General features: G+C 42.6%; 1 protein-coding gene across 1 annotated transcript in view; it reads right to left on the bottom strand.

Annotated features, from left to right (window-relative positions):
• Window positions 1-16,182, bottom strand: part of LOC118915512 (putative tetratricopeptide repeat protein 41) — a 72,504-nt gene extending 56,322 nt beyond the window's left edge. Inside the window, 14 exon segments of the mRNA XM_057508347.1 lie at window positions 1,031-1,204; window positions 2,111-2,550; window positions 4,796-4,950; window positions 10,585-10,627; window positions 11,425-11,551; window positions 12,617-12,671; window positions 12,674-12,799; window positions 14,124-14,176; window positions 14,657-15,144; window positions 15,146-15,178; window positions 15,180-15,292; window positions 15,295-15,339; window positions 15,342-15,451; window positions 16,103-16,182. Coding sequence (XP_057364330.1) covers window positions 1,031-1,204; window positions 2,111-2,550; window positions 4,796-4,950; window positions 10,585-10,627; window positions 11,425-11,551; window positions 12,617-12,671; window positions 12,674-12,799; window positions 14,124-14,176; window positions 14,657-15,144; window positions 15,146-15,178; window positions 15,180-15,292; window positions 15,295-15,339; window positions 15,342-15,451; window positions 16,103-16,182 — 2,042 coding nt within the window.
• Between the last annotated feature and the right edge of the window lie 325 nt (window positions 16,183-16,507).

Below are 16,507 nucleotides of genomic sequence, written 5' to 3'. Positions count from 1 at the left end.
TTCTGATACCTGCTATCCTGCTGCACGTCCACAGACACCACTTGAGCCAGCTATTCATTACTCACCTGACCCTATTTCCACCATAGCCGGCTTTCCCACTATATGGTCCACCCACTCTGACAGAGTCCCCTTAGACCACTGAGAGAACGACAAGGTCTTCCATATTAAATTGACTTCCGATGCCAGGATGAGGAACAAGCCCGAATACCTATGATCTATAAGTAAAAGCAGCTGTTCAGCCCCAGCTGCACAAGCTTCCTCTGAGGTTTACCCCGGTTTGACCAAGCTCTTCCTGTGCCTGTGGCTAAGCCCCTGGTCCCAAGTGGGGGTAGTGCTGAGGGGAGGAAAATCACCAGGAAAAAAGAGCAGTTCTGGTGGGGAGGAGGCCCTGGGCTTCCCTGCACAATCCTGGAGCTGCAGACATGGGCACAGCCAGGGGCCACTTCGAGAGGCATTTCTTGGGACACAGAGACCTTGTTTCCATCTCCTGCAGATTGGGAGGGCACACGAAATTTGAAGGTAATTTAATTTTCGGAAGTGCAAACTTTAGAGCAAAAAAACAAATGTGGCAGGACAATATATTGTAGTACCAAGCAATGTGTCTTTAATTCCAACTATTTTCTGCTTCTCTCTCCCCAGACCCACATTCCCATCCCCGCCCTGTCCTAAATTCACTGTCCTTAAGAGAAGGTTGTTACAGTAGAAACTCAAGTTTCAAAAGAGACTTTTGAAGTTCCTAGCAAAGACAATGGCTTTGAGACCAAACTTTGGCTCTCAAAAACCTGATTGTTGAATATCAAAAGACCAATTCCTGGAATAAAATTTTTAACCATAAACAACAGACTCAGACAATCAAAGGATGAGCTAAAGAGGTGTTTTCCCACCCAAGAAGAAAAAAGATTTTGCCAACCCAAGAGAGGTATAGGAGACACTGAGAGAAGAAAGTAACGGAATTGCTCAAGTAGGTTTCTGAGAATGGGTCTGTGCCCTCCACTGAACCCAAACTAGCTTGGAGCAGAGAGAGACTGACCCCGAGACATGCACCTGGGGAGGGACCCTGAGCTCTGCTCCTGTGGGATTTCCCAGCGCCACCAGGAGGTGCCAGAGGAGAAATCGCCGTGGGGGCTGTGTGGGTGGCCTGCAGAGCCTGGCCTCCAAGTGGAGCAGTGAGCAGCAGACGTCCTCTGTCGGGGATGTGGAGAACCTGCAAGGATGTAGCCCGGGGAGAGCACAGAGGTTAGCTGGAGAGAGGGGCCTCCTCGCATTAGGATCAGGGAATTTTGGCAGCAGATGGCAGCAGAGCTCCAGGGACCCACGAACAGATGGGAATGCAGGCCGAGGATTCCAAAGACGAAGGGACATCAGTGTCTGGGCCCTCTGGGGCAATGACCGCCTCCGCAGAAGACAGCAGGGTCAGGTGACAAGTAAGGGCAGCCAGCACGGAGGCCCTCAGATCTAAGCGCAGCCCAGGGTAGACATGGGAAGGACACAAGTCCTCATCTGACTGAAAAAACCCTGGACTGACTGAAAACAAACTAAATTGATGGAATTACCCTGAATTAATTGGATTCTGTTTCTGTCATCAGTGGAACTATAGGCTCAAAAGTGAGGCTTAGTTGAGTTATAGGAATTATAAAGGTCATTTTTTAGACCCTGAAAAACGTGAGAAGCTGTGCCTAATACAGTTCTTACACAGTTCCCCAGATAGGGTTGCCAGACAGCAAATAAAAATACAGAGTATCTAGTTAAATCTGAATTTCAGATTTTAAAAATTAATTTTTGGTATAAATGTGTCCCAGGCAATGTTTGGTATATGCTTACATTGAAAATTATTATAGGATTATACTAATATGATTAGAGTAAAATTATTATGCTAAAATTATCTGTAATTCAAATAATTCTTACCCCATGCGATATCTGAGACATACTTAGACTACAGGATTATTTGTTGTTTATCTGAAATTCAAATTAACTGGGCGTCTTATATTTTCTCCAACAACCCTACCCTGGACCCTCCTCTTCTGGGTGAGAGTCCACCACACATATGTCTCCCTGTGGACTCATATCAGGGTGTAAATACTGGCCAAGGTCTACCTTCTCCTGAAGCTACAGTGTCAAATCTGCCTTTTTAAAAGTCCAAATATAGTCTTTAATCCAGCATTTCTGAATCAATTCCCAGAGCTCCTTAATAGAGACCACCTCCTCGCAGTCCTGCAGACACTGAAACTCATATCGGCAGATTCTACATTCTTTCAATTCATTTGCTAAGATTGTGAGTTTTAAAGGATTCAGGTTTGGTTTTTTTCTCAACGTCTTTTCCTCAAAGTTTGTCAGAATTTGTCAGAAGGGGTCTTTGCTGGGAATGGAGAAATAATGTCTAAAGATCCTCAGTTTCCTTTCTTCATCCCCTGTGCTAATGAGCTCCACTGTCCTCACATCTGGGCGGGCACACAGTGACTTGTATGACAGGCTGGAGGAGACAGAGACGGTGCTCATGATGCATTTGCAATAAGGAGATAGTGAGCATGGCAGCCAAGAAAAATCATTTGCCTGTTGGAGAGAGTCAAAGACATTTGAAATTTGAAAGACTTTAAAAGTACTCTGCTGATGGTTTTTAAACTTAGAGTGGGTGGAACATAGGAAGTGAGTGCAGGTTAAGCACTGGGGTTACAATTACTGATTGTAACTTGGATAGTAAGCAATATGATGATAAGAAAATACCAATTCACACTCCATAGAACCATATTTGACTGACTCACCTGTTGTGAATTTGATTGTACAAATGTGAACTCTAAAGAGGAGCTCCTATAAGCAAGTACTTTAACAAAATCACAAACTTCTGAGGAATGACCTGCAGTGATGACCAAAGGAAACCTATGGCTGTGCAAATTAAACCATTCAACGGAAAAAGAAGACACTGTTTTCTGCAGAAGGATTGTCACTTTGTGCAGCAATCCTACCATAAATTAAGTGGTTATATTTTGGAATACAATAAACACCTAATAAGATCTTCCCAGATTCTTTTAACAGCCTTTGCCACCCCTCTTTGCCCAAAAATAACAACTACTATTACTGTTAATACTGACTGCTTACTCTGAGCCAGGCACTGTGTTGAGGGTCTTCAGGTGCTGACTGTATTAGTTAAGGCTTCTTACTTTCTGATCATGTTGAGGTTTTTTAATCAGTTGTCAAATGCAAATGATCCTTTACTGAAATATTTTCCTGTATAGTTCTTAGCTAGCTGGGCATTCCAAGGGACCACTGATGATATCACCTATGATGTCATGAGGGTGACATCTCTCTCTTACAGATCCAGGAGACACTGCTCCTCCCAAGCCCACCTATCCCTGGGGGTGGCAGGCAGCTTGCCGGGAACATGCTTTTCATGGGCAAACCAGCCAATCCAAGGCCATGCCCCACACACGCACCTTCTCATCTCTCACACACCAAGCCAATCTTTCCACTGCCCTAAATCATCCCAGTGCCAGGTGCCAGACAGGTAGTGCCTAGGCCACAAAGCCCCCCAGAATTATTCAGGCTAGCCACTGCTAAGCTGTTTACTCTGCCCCACCCTGGTGCCTGTCTTCTGCCTCCTGACCACTCTGGTACTTCCTCTGGGGATTCAAACCAAGCGTCTGGCTCCAGAGGCAGGCTCCTAACCACTGCACTGAACTGCCTCAGGTAACTACCTGGACAGTCCCTCCTCCTCCTGAAGAGCTCGGCCTGTGACCCCTCCAGGAAGCCTTCCCCAAGGCCAAGGGCCTTCATTAGAGGGTCTCATGTGCTACATACTCATCTTTGGCAGCACTCATCACAGTTGCAATTTTACACTTATTTGTGTGATGAAATTATTAATACCTGCCATCACTACTAGAATGAATCTCCATTCATTTGCAGAGACCGTATCTGTCTCTGCTTACAGTGCTTGCCCATAGGAAGTGGTCAGTAATCATTGGTTGTGTATTGTGGTTGCCATGTATTAAAGTAAAAAGCAGATTACAAAACAATATGGTGTGTAACTTTATTTTCATAAGCGTATATATATATATATATATATATATATGTATGTATCCATAGACACCCATAGGAAAAAGGTTATACACCAAAATGTTTTAACAGTGGGAAGAGTGTGAGATACTTAATTTTTTTCTTATCATATTTTCTTTGAGAAATATATATTACTTATATACTTTATAATTACATACATTTTTAAGTTTCTAAGAAAATACTTCACAAAGTAATGACCAGTACTGAGAAGTATTAGAGGCTCCAATATCACTTCAAACAGGAGAAAAGCTAATGATAGCAACCAACCAGTGGGATCTGGTGTGTGCACAATCAGCCTAGATGAAGTAAACCAAAATACAAAGAATATAAGGACCCAATAAATGCCTGATCAAAGTATAAAATAGCAGGGCAGAACCGTGCAGGAGTAAAGTCCATGGTTTCTAGAACAAGACTGCCCCTGTCTGAATTCCCAGTCCACCATTATCTTAGGGCCTTAAGCTAGCCACCTAACATCTCCATACTCAGCCCCTCCAGGGAAACAGGGATGAGGGCCAGTCTCTCTTTCACAGGGTAATGGTGAGAATGAAATGCGCTAACATTTCTAAAGGCACCTGGAATGGTGCCTGGCCCAAGTGCTCTATAAGTATTTGTTAAATAAAATAAATAGCGGATAACTATAAGCAATACTGGTTATAACTAAAGATATGCAAAGCAATGGAAAGGTGATATTACATTCTAAGTTACAGGGTTTTCTTTTTATAAAATAAGTATTTTAAAAAGAGATTACCTTCTGTCCTGAAATCCCATAAATGCCAATCAATTCTTCAATTCCATTTAGTAGAAGTATACATAGCTTAAACTTGATGGAAGCAATGAACACTTCTACAAGAAGTGAAAAGACTAAGACGTCAGTCTTCATCACGAATATCAGTTTTGAGCTACCTACAGCATAGAAATTTGTTCAAATTAGTTGAAAAGGCTTGCATGATTGCTAGGATATGTCAATGAGATGGGGAGACTGAGAGGATTGGGAACAATGAGTGCTATTCACAGCTGTTCAGTTCACCTACACACATAGACACACACATGCACACACACACACACACACGATTAGTAGCCTCAAAAAATTCAACCCAAAAGGGATAATTATATTTACCACCATATTTCTCCTATACATTTTCAGTTCCTTATATAAAAATTATTTCATATGATCCAAAGAATTACGCTTATTTTTCAAAATGCAAAAATAGATCAAGTTACGAAGAGCTGGATGGGAAGACAGAGAAGTCAGGTTATATGATCTGTAAAGTTTATGCAGCCTCATACCATCAGGTGCCTGTGTAGAGGCCATAGCCATCACTCTAGGTGGTCAAGCAGTACACACACAGCATGTCCCACCCATCGCCTAGTCTCTTTGGTCCCAGCCCATATAAACTTTACATCACCAATCCTAAATTACTCTACCTACAATATTGGACCCCAGACCCTGGATTCTTGCAAATACCAGGGAAAATTGAGTTATGAGCCAGCAAAGAGTACAAGAAGTAATTTGAGAGGACCAACTCTCAGATTGTGATTAAGTGACATTTTCGAACCAACAAAGCTATACTCAACTATCTAATATTCTGAGAGCATTTTACTATGTACAACTTGAGTCTTGACTGTTCAAAAGCAGTATTTTCTGTAGAAATTTAGGCTATTAAAATCTAGAAAATCAAGTTATGCAAAGAAACTGTAATGGATTAAGTCTCTCTGATTTATTAAGATTCTGTTAGAGTCACTGAGAGTATGTTTAACAAATACTTGTTGGTTGCCTATTCTGTGGAAGGTTCTATGATAGATGCCAAGAGGAGATAAAATGATATATAATATAAAGTTGAGGAGTTAAGGGAAGTGGAAACAGGTTGTGTACAAATAACCACACTTCAAGGCAGAACAGGAGTCTGAAGGCTCCTGGAGCTTAATGCAGAACCACCACAGCAAAAACAAGCTTCTTGCAGAAGACATTTGAGATGAGCCTTGGAGAATGCACAGGTAAGGATGAGGGCAAGGGAATAATACCAAACAAGACAAGGCCTAGGTGAAGGCCTGGAGGTAGGAAAGTACATGAACCTTAGACAAACAGGAAGTTGTTTAGAGCAGTAGAACTCAACAGGGGTGCTCCACAGATTCTAGACACCCTACAACAGTCACACACAGTGAAGTCCTGCCCCAGGGTCTACCTGACTCAAAAGCTCTGTCAGAGAGTCACATAAGGCGCAGCAGGGGGAGGGGAGGGGTGCTGGCAGACTTCATAATATCTAGCCTAGAAACAATTCCATTTTACAGGCAAGCACCAAGTACTTTTTACACAGGTTTAACACACACTGAATTAGCTAGGAGCAATGGCATTGTAGGTTGTTTCATCTGAAATAATACCGAGATTCGTTCACCATTCCAGAAAATCACTACCCTGATAGTAATATTGCTCACAATGTTTGAACCTTGAATGCAACACAGCCATGTCAGGCTATGCTTAGAGCTACTGCTTTAACAGTTATTTCCTGTTTAGAGGCAGGCACCTGTTTATTCTACTGTGTCTTCTATGGGAATCATATCTGAGCATTTACATATTGAAATGCATATTATTTTCAAACAAATTATCTTCTTTGTCTTTTAATATTACAGTAGAGGGCTGGTTGTATTGATTTTCTTTTTATTGAGGTATAATTGACACACAACATTAGTTTCAGGTATACAACATGATCCAATATTTGCGTACACTGCAAAAGGAGCACCATGCTAGGTCTGTTAGTTACCATCTGTCTCCACAAATGGTTACAAATTTCTTTCTGGTGATGAGAACTTTTCAGATTTACTCTCTTAGCAACTTTCAAATATGCAATATAGTATTATTAACTGTAGTCACCATGCTGTAGATTATATCCACATGATTTATTTTATAACTGGATATATTGATTTCTAAAGATATGTTTATATCAGAAAATGACCATAAAATTAGTGACTTGATAAATATATGCATGTGAAAAATAAGGGAGGAGAAGGCATCAAAAAGAGAGTTTGAGCTCATGTTCTACAGTAAAAAATATTTTTCAGGAATGGGAAGAGAAAATTTAATTTTGATGCTTCATCCTTTGAATATTTTTTTAATCTTTAAAATATGGGCAATATTGAGATTTCAGGCCTTAAATGATAGAATTTTAGAGCAAGAGAGGCTCTTGGAGATCATCTAGTCAGGTCCAAACCCCTTGTTTTGTAGATGAGGTAACTGCAGCCCGGAAAGGACGTGGGACTTGAACACAGAGATCATCAGGAGCTTTTAAAACACTTATCTTATTAATAGTTTTTCTGCAAACAACAAGAAGTAAACATTTAAAGCCTACTCCATTTGAGTTTTCAAGCTCTGAGTCACTGAGAGTTTCTGGTATATATGGTCTGTTACAGTCACATATGGGAGGCATGGACGGTTCACCTCTGTCACAAAGCTAATGTAGACGCTAAGTGGCAAAACAGTAGTGAAGGAACCTCAAAAAATACACACAGCCTGACACTCATAAAACATGTCACCAGTAATAATCAGCAACAAAATAATCCAAGGCAAAGAAATACACATGGATGACGCTTACAGATTTTTATCTTTGTATATGACAGAAAGCACACGTTAAGTGTTTTTAAAATCACATTTTGGGTGATTAGAATTATTTTTCCTCAAAATGTTGTTGAAGATAAAGTCAGCATTACTAATATATTGGAAAATGATCCTAAATATTTCTCTGTATTCTGGCAGGACCAAACTGTCTCTACTAAATGACAATGGCCTAATGTCTAATTTAAATGGTAACATCTCAAGTGTTTAAACACCCCACGCAGATGGGTAAAAAAAAAAAGTTAACTGATACAATTCCATAATACTTGATCACAAAATGACTTAATGATTGACTTCACTTTTTCACTTTTTGGCAGTTTGGTCTCATCATTCAACACAGATTTATTGAGAACCTTCCACGTGTCAGACTATATGTGAGGTACTAAGTATGACAATGGCCAATAAAATAGACATGGTTCCCCCACACTCACAGGACTATAGAGGAGACAATAAAATGGATAATGACAGGACCATGTGTAAGTCACCCGAGGGACAGGGAGGGCAAGTGCATAGTATCTGCAGGAAGACACCCACATAGACCAGAACACAATGGGCCTGGGGCGACCCATGCCTCCCAGTCCAAGTTGCAGGTGAGGGCAAGAGGCCCCCATCAGACCCCCTTTAGGGATAGTGACCTTTAAATAGGGCCTTAAGGGATGAGAAAGGTTTCAATGTCCTGAGGAAAGGGAAGGGCCATCCAGGAGAAGGGAACTGAGTGGACAGATATGGAGGGACAGAAGTGACCTGCTGCTCCAAGGATATCAAACTCAGGAAGCAAAGGGCAAGAGATGCTGGAGAAGTCAGCCAGGTCCAGGGCCCTGCCAAGGACTCCTGCTAGTATTTGTGCCCACTCTACATCACTGACTTGAGCACTATTCTCCTGATAACGTGTGCTGGAAGAGGACTCTGACGGAGTTAAATGTCCCTCTGGTGGCTCAACGAGGCAAGGCAGTACAGTAATGAGGACTAGGGGCTTCCAGCTCAACAAAGACCTGAGTTTGAATTCTCTGCTCTGCCCATGTGTGGCTATGTGACTCCTCATCTTTACCTTTAGACTGATCCTTAACAGAATAATTCAGGAATAGCCTCTGAATGCGCAGCCACTTGACACCTTCTCTCACTGAAGGAACACCCCTTCTGGAGAGCTGCAGAGGCCAAGGGGAAGGGCTGGGGTGGATAAAGGGAAGATAATGCTGGATGTTGACAGCATTACGTAAGATCCTCGTAAAGCCCATAGCCCAGTGCCTGGCTCAGAAAGTCAGTTCAGTAATTAGAACTCATTGTCATTCGGGGCTGCCACCAGGGAATGGGGTAACAGGATGAGGAAACATAAATAAGAAAGTCAATGGCTCTACTCTGACCTCCTGTGAAGTGTGTCACAGAAAGGGCGTCAGCTGACCAAGGCAGGCGTGGGGCATGGGAGTCAGGAGGACGGCTGTTAAGCAGCTGTCATCTGCAAGCAGGGTGGGGACAGAGGAGCAGAACTGTGAGCTTTCCGCAGGGGTGCTTTGACACCCCCCACGAGGGAGGCCCCAGCTCACAGCGCACACAGGAGCTGCAGCTGCAGACCGCTGAGGCGGGCCACAGAGACGTGCTCGCTGCAGAGGCTGAATATGCTCCAAGTACTTGACCTCTCAGGCGAGGCTGGGTTCCCAGCAGCAGCCCCCCCTCCTCTGCCCACAGCCACCTCTCTCAGCTTCCCAGCTTAGGCAGCTGCGCTCAGTGACCACGTGACCGTGGGGCCAGCCTGCTGTGCCTGCCCTCAGCTTCCTCCTTGGGCTGCAGTGGTGGCAGCTACAGGGCACCCCTTGCACTGCAGCCCTCACCCCCACCTTACTCTAGCTAACAAATGGGAGTTTCTTATTCCCTCAGCAGTAGCCATTCTCTGCCTCTTTCTCTAGCTCAGTGAGGAATAATAACAGTAATGCTAATGGCAACTGTGCACCAGGTACTCTTCTCTGTTCTTTACATACATTATCTCTTAATCCTCACACAGCTTTATGTACGTACTATTAATCCCATCCCCATTTTACAGATGAGCAATTGAGAGGCACAGATTGCTTAAGCAAGAGACCCAAGAACACACAGCTAGTAAACAGCAGAGCCAGAATTGAAAATGCAGGTGGGCCAAGTCCAGATCCACAGCCCTTCCCGTTGGCCTCTGCTGTTCCCAGGAGGGGTGTTCTTTCAGCGATAGGTGTCAAGTGGCTGAGCATTCATAGGCTGTTCCTGGATTTATTCTACTTTGTCAGCCTAAAGATCTGTTTGTTTGAAAGCTAGCAGTTGTTCTTATTAGGAGCTTTCAGCACCTAAAAACACACTCATTAAATACCAATTCACTCAGGGAATAAAATCATGACTGGGCATGTGCAACTGAGTTATATCATCTGCCTGGCCATACTGAACACCTTTGGAATGAGTAGGATTAGTTGCCTTCTTTTAGAAGCAGTCATCCTGCTGCTGCTGATTTTTATTTTACCCACTTTACACGTGCTGAGAAATGCAACCATAGAGAACTCATGCCCTCACGTTCACCCTATTCTCTCACACACACCCACAGAAAGAAGCTCAAATATCTGTCTCCGCATACAGAGATCATATCCATTCATCAAAACTCACCCTGGGCCCCACATACTTAGTACCCAGAGGCACACAAAGGGTATAAGCCCTGGGCAAGAAGGGATAAATTCCGAAAAGCAGGCAGAGCCAGACACATACAAATGTATATACACAGCAGGCACCTGGTAATTAATAATAATAATAGCTAATATTTATCAGTGCTTACTCTATGCCAAGCACTATGCTAAAATGTCTTTGTTTTTCATACTTTTTCTTAGTTACTCCTCTCAACTACCTGTAAGACACATTTTATTATTGTTGTTGTTGTTGTTATTATTATTATTGAGCCACAGAGAGTTAAAATAACTTGCCCAAGGCTACATAGCGGATAGCAGTGGGGCTCTCCAACTGTTCCTAGAACAGAGGGAGATCCCACATGATTGTTCTCACCTCCCATAGATGCCTTGCTTCTTAAATATCTCATGTCCAAAGCAGAACTCTTGACTCCCCTCAAAGCTTGCTGCCCCTGCCCCAGAGAGGTTTCCCATCTCAGTGACTAGCCCTCACGAGCTGTCCAGTTTCCTAAAGCCAAAAACTAGGACATATCCTCAATTCCTCTTCTCTTTCAACACCCACATTCCTCAGCAAATTCTCAGACCACCCAAAGCCCTTCACCTCCACTGCTGCCACCCTCCTCCGAGCCCCCATCACCTCTTGCTTGGACCATTGCAGTGGCCTGTAACAGGTATCCCTGCCCCAGTGCTTGCTCCCCTACATTACTGTCCACAAATCAGACTGACTTTGATCTTTTAAAAATAACAATCAAATCATGTCACTCCTCTGCTTAAAATCCTTCACTGGCCCCCCTACTGCCCTCAACAGAATCTACCCTAACATTCTGTCCTACAAAGCCCAGATATGAAGTGGCCCAGCATTCACTTCCCGCTTCATCTGGTACAACTACCCTGCAGCCCACCACAGTCTGGCCATACCAGCCTTCTTTCCCTTCCTAACTCACTCAACTTTGTTTCCGGCTTAGGACCTGTATTACCTTAGCTGTCCCCTCTGCTTAGAATGTCCTTTCTTCTGTTCCCCACATGGCTGTCTCCTCCTTGTCCATGAGCTCTTCCTGGAGATAGCAGAAATGGCTACTGGTCATGCAAAAGTTCGGGCTCCCTCTCCCAGAGTGTGGGTTAGCTTTCTATCCCCACCTGATTCCCAGTAGGGTCCTGTGGGTCCCGAGTGGCCACGTTCTTGTCAAATGAACGGGAGTGGAAGTGATCTATGTCACTATCAGGCCAAGACTTTAAAGGGACACATGTATCCTTTCTTCTTTCTCTAAGCCAAAAGGAGAGGACTCTAGGGCCCTAGGGGATGACCAAGATGGGAAAAGCCTGTGTCTTCAAATCACCACACGGATGAAAACCACTTGTTACCTCTCTAGAAACCCCATACTGACTGTCCCATGCATAAAAAATAAATTTTGTCTGAGAAGCCACTGAGATGGGATTTATTTGTTAAAGCAGCTAGAGCTAATCTAACACAGAGACATAATCCCTGACCCCTCAACTTCAATAGCCACCCTGTCACCTTATCACATCACTCTGCATGGCATTGATCATTATTTGATATGTTACTTGTTTCTTTGTTTTCTGCCCTCCTCAACTAGATTATCATGTCTATGGGACCCATGGCCTATGTGTCAATCTCACTCCTAAATCCCCAGAACCCAGAACAGTGCCTGGCGCAGATCAAGCAACCAGTAAATATTCCTGAATGAATGAATGAATGAATGAGTAAATGAAAATGCTCAATAAATATTGAATTGAAGAAGAGGTATGGGGTTTTAATGCACAGGACACAGGATAAAACACTGAAGAAGTGCGTACTTTGGGTAAGATAACTTCTTATATACAAACACAAATAATGATATGGCCCATATTAGGCATTTAATAAGTTTTGGCTGAATATGTAATTAGTAATGAGCTGATGATGTATGTGGAAGCTCTTTGTAAAACATATTGTACAGATGTATCATTCATATTTCCTAATCTGATTTATTCTCCTTAAAGTCATTCCATCATGGTCAGGAATTACTTGGACCACCTTCGATCTATGGGAGAAAAAGGAGGGCAAGCTCTCTGCCCTCCAAAGCCTCTATCTTCTTAAGGAGACTGGAAGAAAGTGAGTGAAATAAGCAAGAAACCTTTGCAAATGCAGAGTAATATCGATAAGGAAATTCTAACCTGGGGTGGCTCTTAGGGAGACACTCTTGTAGGAAGGGATGGGCACAGAATGGGAGAAATAAGGGAAGACATTCCAAAACTGAGGGATCACATTCACTAATGTCAGGCTGTTCAGCTGAAGCCCAGTGAAAAGGCTGGGGATCTCCTGACATTTTACCTGAGAACAGAGTCTAAACTGGAACCTGCCACAGCATTGTTAAAATCGATTTCATATCCTTTAAGGCAAATCCTTCCAAGATTTCAAATTCCAAATTTTCATTTGCTTTGGAAGTGACAAACACTTGCTTGCACTTCTCAGTAAACTCCTCATGATAGAAACGATCAAAGTCATACTTGGAGTCTTTATAGATAAAAAATAAGTATTAATATCTTAAGACGTACTCTCACATTGTCTTTTGCACATGGTTATCATAAATGCCCAGAAAAGTATCTTCCCTTCTGTGTCACCTTCTATGTCAGCACCTTATTTCACAGCCCATTATATATTTTAATGAAAGCAAACAAGAAGCAAGCAATTTAATGTTCCTAATGCTTTTTGTACATAAAACCCTACTGAGGATCCCAAGCTACTTCACAGCCTCAGAATAACAAGGGCAAAAAAAAAAAGTATTTGCTACATATATCCCCTTGCCTTTTTAGATTGTTAGCAAGTATGAAATCACCTCATTCAATCTTGGGGCATATTGTGTGTGTGTCCATCCATGGCAGGGGTTGGAGAGTGAGGTGTAGTTTTAGGATAAGATGCCCTAATACAATGGGAACACTGCAACTCTGCCACTGGGCAAGTCCCTTGAACTCTCTGGTAAAATAAGGGGCTGCACCAGACAATTGGTTCTCTAAGATTCCTTCCAGTTTCAATTTACTGTGACTCTAAACACATTGCCCAAGGTCAGGGTGTTCTGGATTGTCAAAATGCCTTCCTGTCTCTGAAGACACCTGTATCCCCCAGGGTTTTGTTCTGTCTTGTTTTGTTTTGTTAATGTAGGGAAGCTCTTAATCAGGAAAATGGACACCAGGGTTGTACCTCTATAGTTAACTAGGCTGCCCTGTGGTTCAGGTTAGGGCCAGCATAACCTTTTTTGGGTCACTGAAACTTTTGAGAATCTGATCAAAGTCACAGTCCTTCTTCCTACCCCCCAAAACACACTTAAGTATGTAAACATTCAAGGGTTCATTTAAAAAACATCTGTTCACTTAAGTAAACATTTAAGGGTATCATAGATGGCTCCCAAAATCTGTTCAGGTGAAGAATCTTTGCCATACTCTGCCATCACCCTTCCCTTTTTAACCTGCACATGCCCATGAGACACTATTTTCAAAAATAAATGCAATATTTCATTTAGAGGCAATATGGTGTTCGGCAGTGCTTCTCAAACTTTAATATGCTTGCCACCCTCCTGATCATCTTATTAAAATGCAGATTCTAATTCAGTAGACCTGGAATGCATTTCTAACAAGCCCCTAGGTAATACTGAGGCTACTGGTCCACGGATTACTCTGAGTAGTAAGGGTGAAGGAAAATGGGTGCAGATTTTGGAGTCAAAAAGATCTGGGTTCAGATTGTAGAGTGATCCTTCACTAGTCATATGACATTAGATAAGTCATTTAATTGCTACACAGCAGACTCATTTGCTCATCTGTAAAACAGGAATCATCATACCTACCATGCAGGGCTAAGCCTTGAAGATTAAATGTGATAACATGCAAAAGCACTGGACTGTTAATAAAAGTTCTTTTCCCTTTAGATCAAGGTTCCTCAACCTTGGTATTAACATTTGGGTTGGAAAATTCCTTGTCATGGGGGGCTGTCCTGTGCACTATGGGGTGTTAGCTGTACCCTTGACATCTACCCATTAGATGCCACAAGCATTCCCTGGACTGTGACACCACAGATGTCTTCAGACATGACCAAATGTCCTTGGGAGCAAAACTGGCCCTGGTGGAAAACTTCTGCTCTACATCTACACATTAATTACCAGATATTTTAGGTCTTCTCCAAGCTCCTTAACTTCCTAAATAATCCTCCAGGATCCATTATTTGCTCCCATTTTCAGTTTCAACCATTTTCAAATAGAGAAACTTTAAATGCTTAAGGAATATTTTCAGTATTTAAAAACTCTTGTTAAAGGAAAACATACAAGACACCCAAACACATTAGGCTTGTGTTGATAAAAGACGTAGCTCTTCCCATATTTACTAATTTATATTTTCAGTCATTAAAGTGGCTGGGTAAAGTTTTTGTATCACAATTGACCAGTCCTTGAAAACCAGCTCACCCAACCCGTGGAGATCTCTGTAAAATCTGACAGGGAGCCCTCTGCTAATAATCTTGGCCTTAAGCTTTCCAATCCTCAGTTTTTCCTTATCCTTCAGCAGAGAACCTACAGATAGCCTCTCCTCCTCTTCCCCATCTAAAGTCTTCAGCAGCGTAGTTCCAGACCTAAAGTAAAAATACTGAAATTGAGATTCATGCAGAAATGCTGCTTGGATGATCTCAAATTCTGTTAGACTGCAGTTGGAATTCTCCAGGACCCAAGGCTAACCATTTTTTGCAGCAACATAAAGATTCTGTTCTACTGTGGATACATTTGAGAAGTCAGTTGCTTTGGAGAACATGAACAGTGAGGAGTCAGGAAGAAAGTCTCCCCATGTCTGACCCAGCATGCAAATGAAACAGAGACAGACAGCAACTGTTCACATAGTCGAGACAGAGCTTTAAGATGCTGGGAGTGGAGACAAGAAAGCTGTCCAAACAGGTTAGAGGGCAAAGGTGCCCGGGTCTTCAGTGCTGACCGCCTCAGGTCCACAGCTTTGAAATATGTGCTGGAACTGAGAGTTCCTTAAGCTAAGGGAAGATGCAGTTTGCCAAAAAGTCTCTCCTTGAAAATGTTTCAGAGTCGAGATGTAAGGCTGAATGGGTTTCTGGTACGTGAAAACAAATTGGGCATCCCTGTCTTCATTTTCATTTGCCTTCTGGCCATTTGACTTTGCTCTGGGATCTCACTGCCCACACTTAAAATCTAATTTTCATCCTGACCCAGCCACAGACCCCACTGCTTCTAAGGCTTCCTTCTCATTATGCTTGCTACAAATAGCTTGAAATCTTTCCCCAAAGTGGTTCCTTTCTTGACATTTGAAGGTGAGAGATGCCAACCCACGAACAGATCAGAGTAGAAAAACAATCTCCCTGAAGACTGAAAAAGAAAAAAAATACATTCATTTTAGGGTTACAGAATCCTCATGTCTCCCACGGTGTCCCCAAACCTTTTGCTGCAGAGCTGAGAACTGTGAAGTGACTGGCCACTGGACACAAGGCCATCCCTTTTCCCCAGCCTCCCAGTCCACCTTTCCAGTGTTCCTGCAGCCAGCTGCCACTTCTGTTCCCTGTGAACTTGGAAATTATGCAAGGGGACTTCCTGAGAGTATGAGAAGGAAGACAAGTCCCGAAAGAAGCCTAATATATCCAGGAGCAGAATAGGCCAGGACCCATGACTTTGACCAGAATCAAGAACGAAAATAGGCATAAAGGACAGGACAAGAGGTACAAATCAAAGTATCTTGAGGTCCAAGACCAGGAATGGCATCTGACAAGCAAGGAAGTCTGGATCTAAGAACTTGATGGAGTGCTGTGATTTTTTTTTACCTTAAGTTGTGCAGGCTCATACAAACATTCCGTTCACCTATGATACACTGGGGATTCAGTTTCACTGAGTTAACGGACATATACCTGCCCTCTAATAGTGATGCAGCTATGTGTGCACCCTGCTCAGAAGCATGAAATGAAATGAAAACTACCAAGTTGTATGAGCTTTTTCTTGATGCAACACATTTCCATACCAAATGTTGCTTTTTTGGTTACATTTTTTGCTTTCACCTATGAAGAAACATTGTGTTACCCTGTACAGGGCAATTTTTCATTAAGATCACTTGACAAGAATATAATAATTTTTTTAAAGTATTAACTCTTTTGCATCTAATTGCCACAATAACTCAATGATAGACAATATTACCACTCTGCTTTCCAGACGAAGAAACAGAAATTCAGACA

This window comes from Manis pentadactyla, chromosome 10 (genome assembly GCF_030020395.1).
Source record: "Manis pentadactyla isolate mManPen7 chromosome 10, mManPen7.hap1, whole genome shotgun sequence".
NCBI classification, from domain to species: domain Eukaryota; kingdom Metazoa; phylum Chordata; class Mammalia; order Pholidota; family Manidae; genus Manis; species Manis pentadactyla.
Note: the sequence above shows the minus strand (reverse complement) of the source record. Positions and strands in the feature narration are given on the sequence as shown.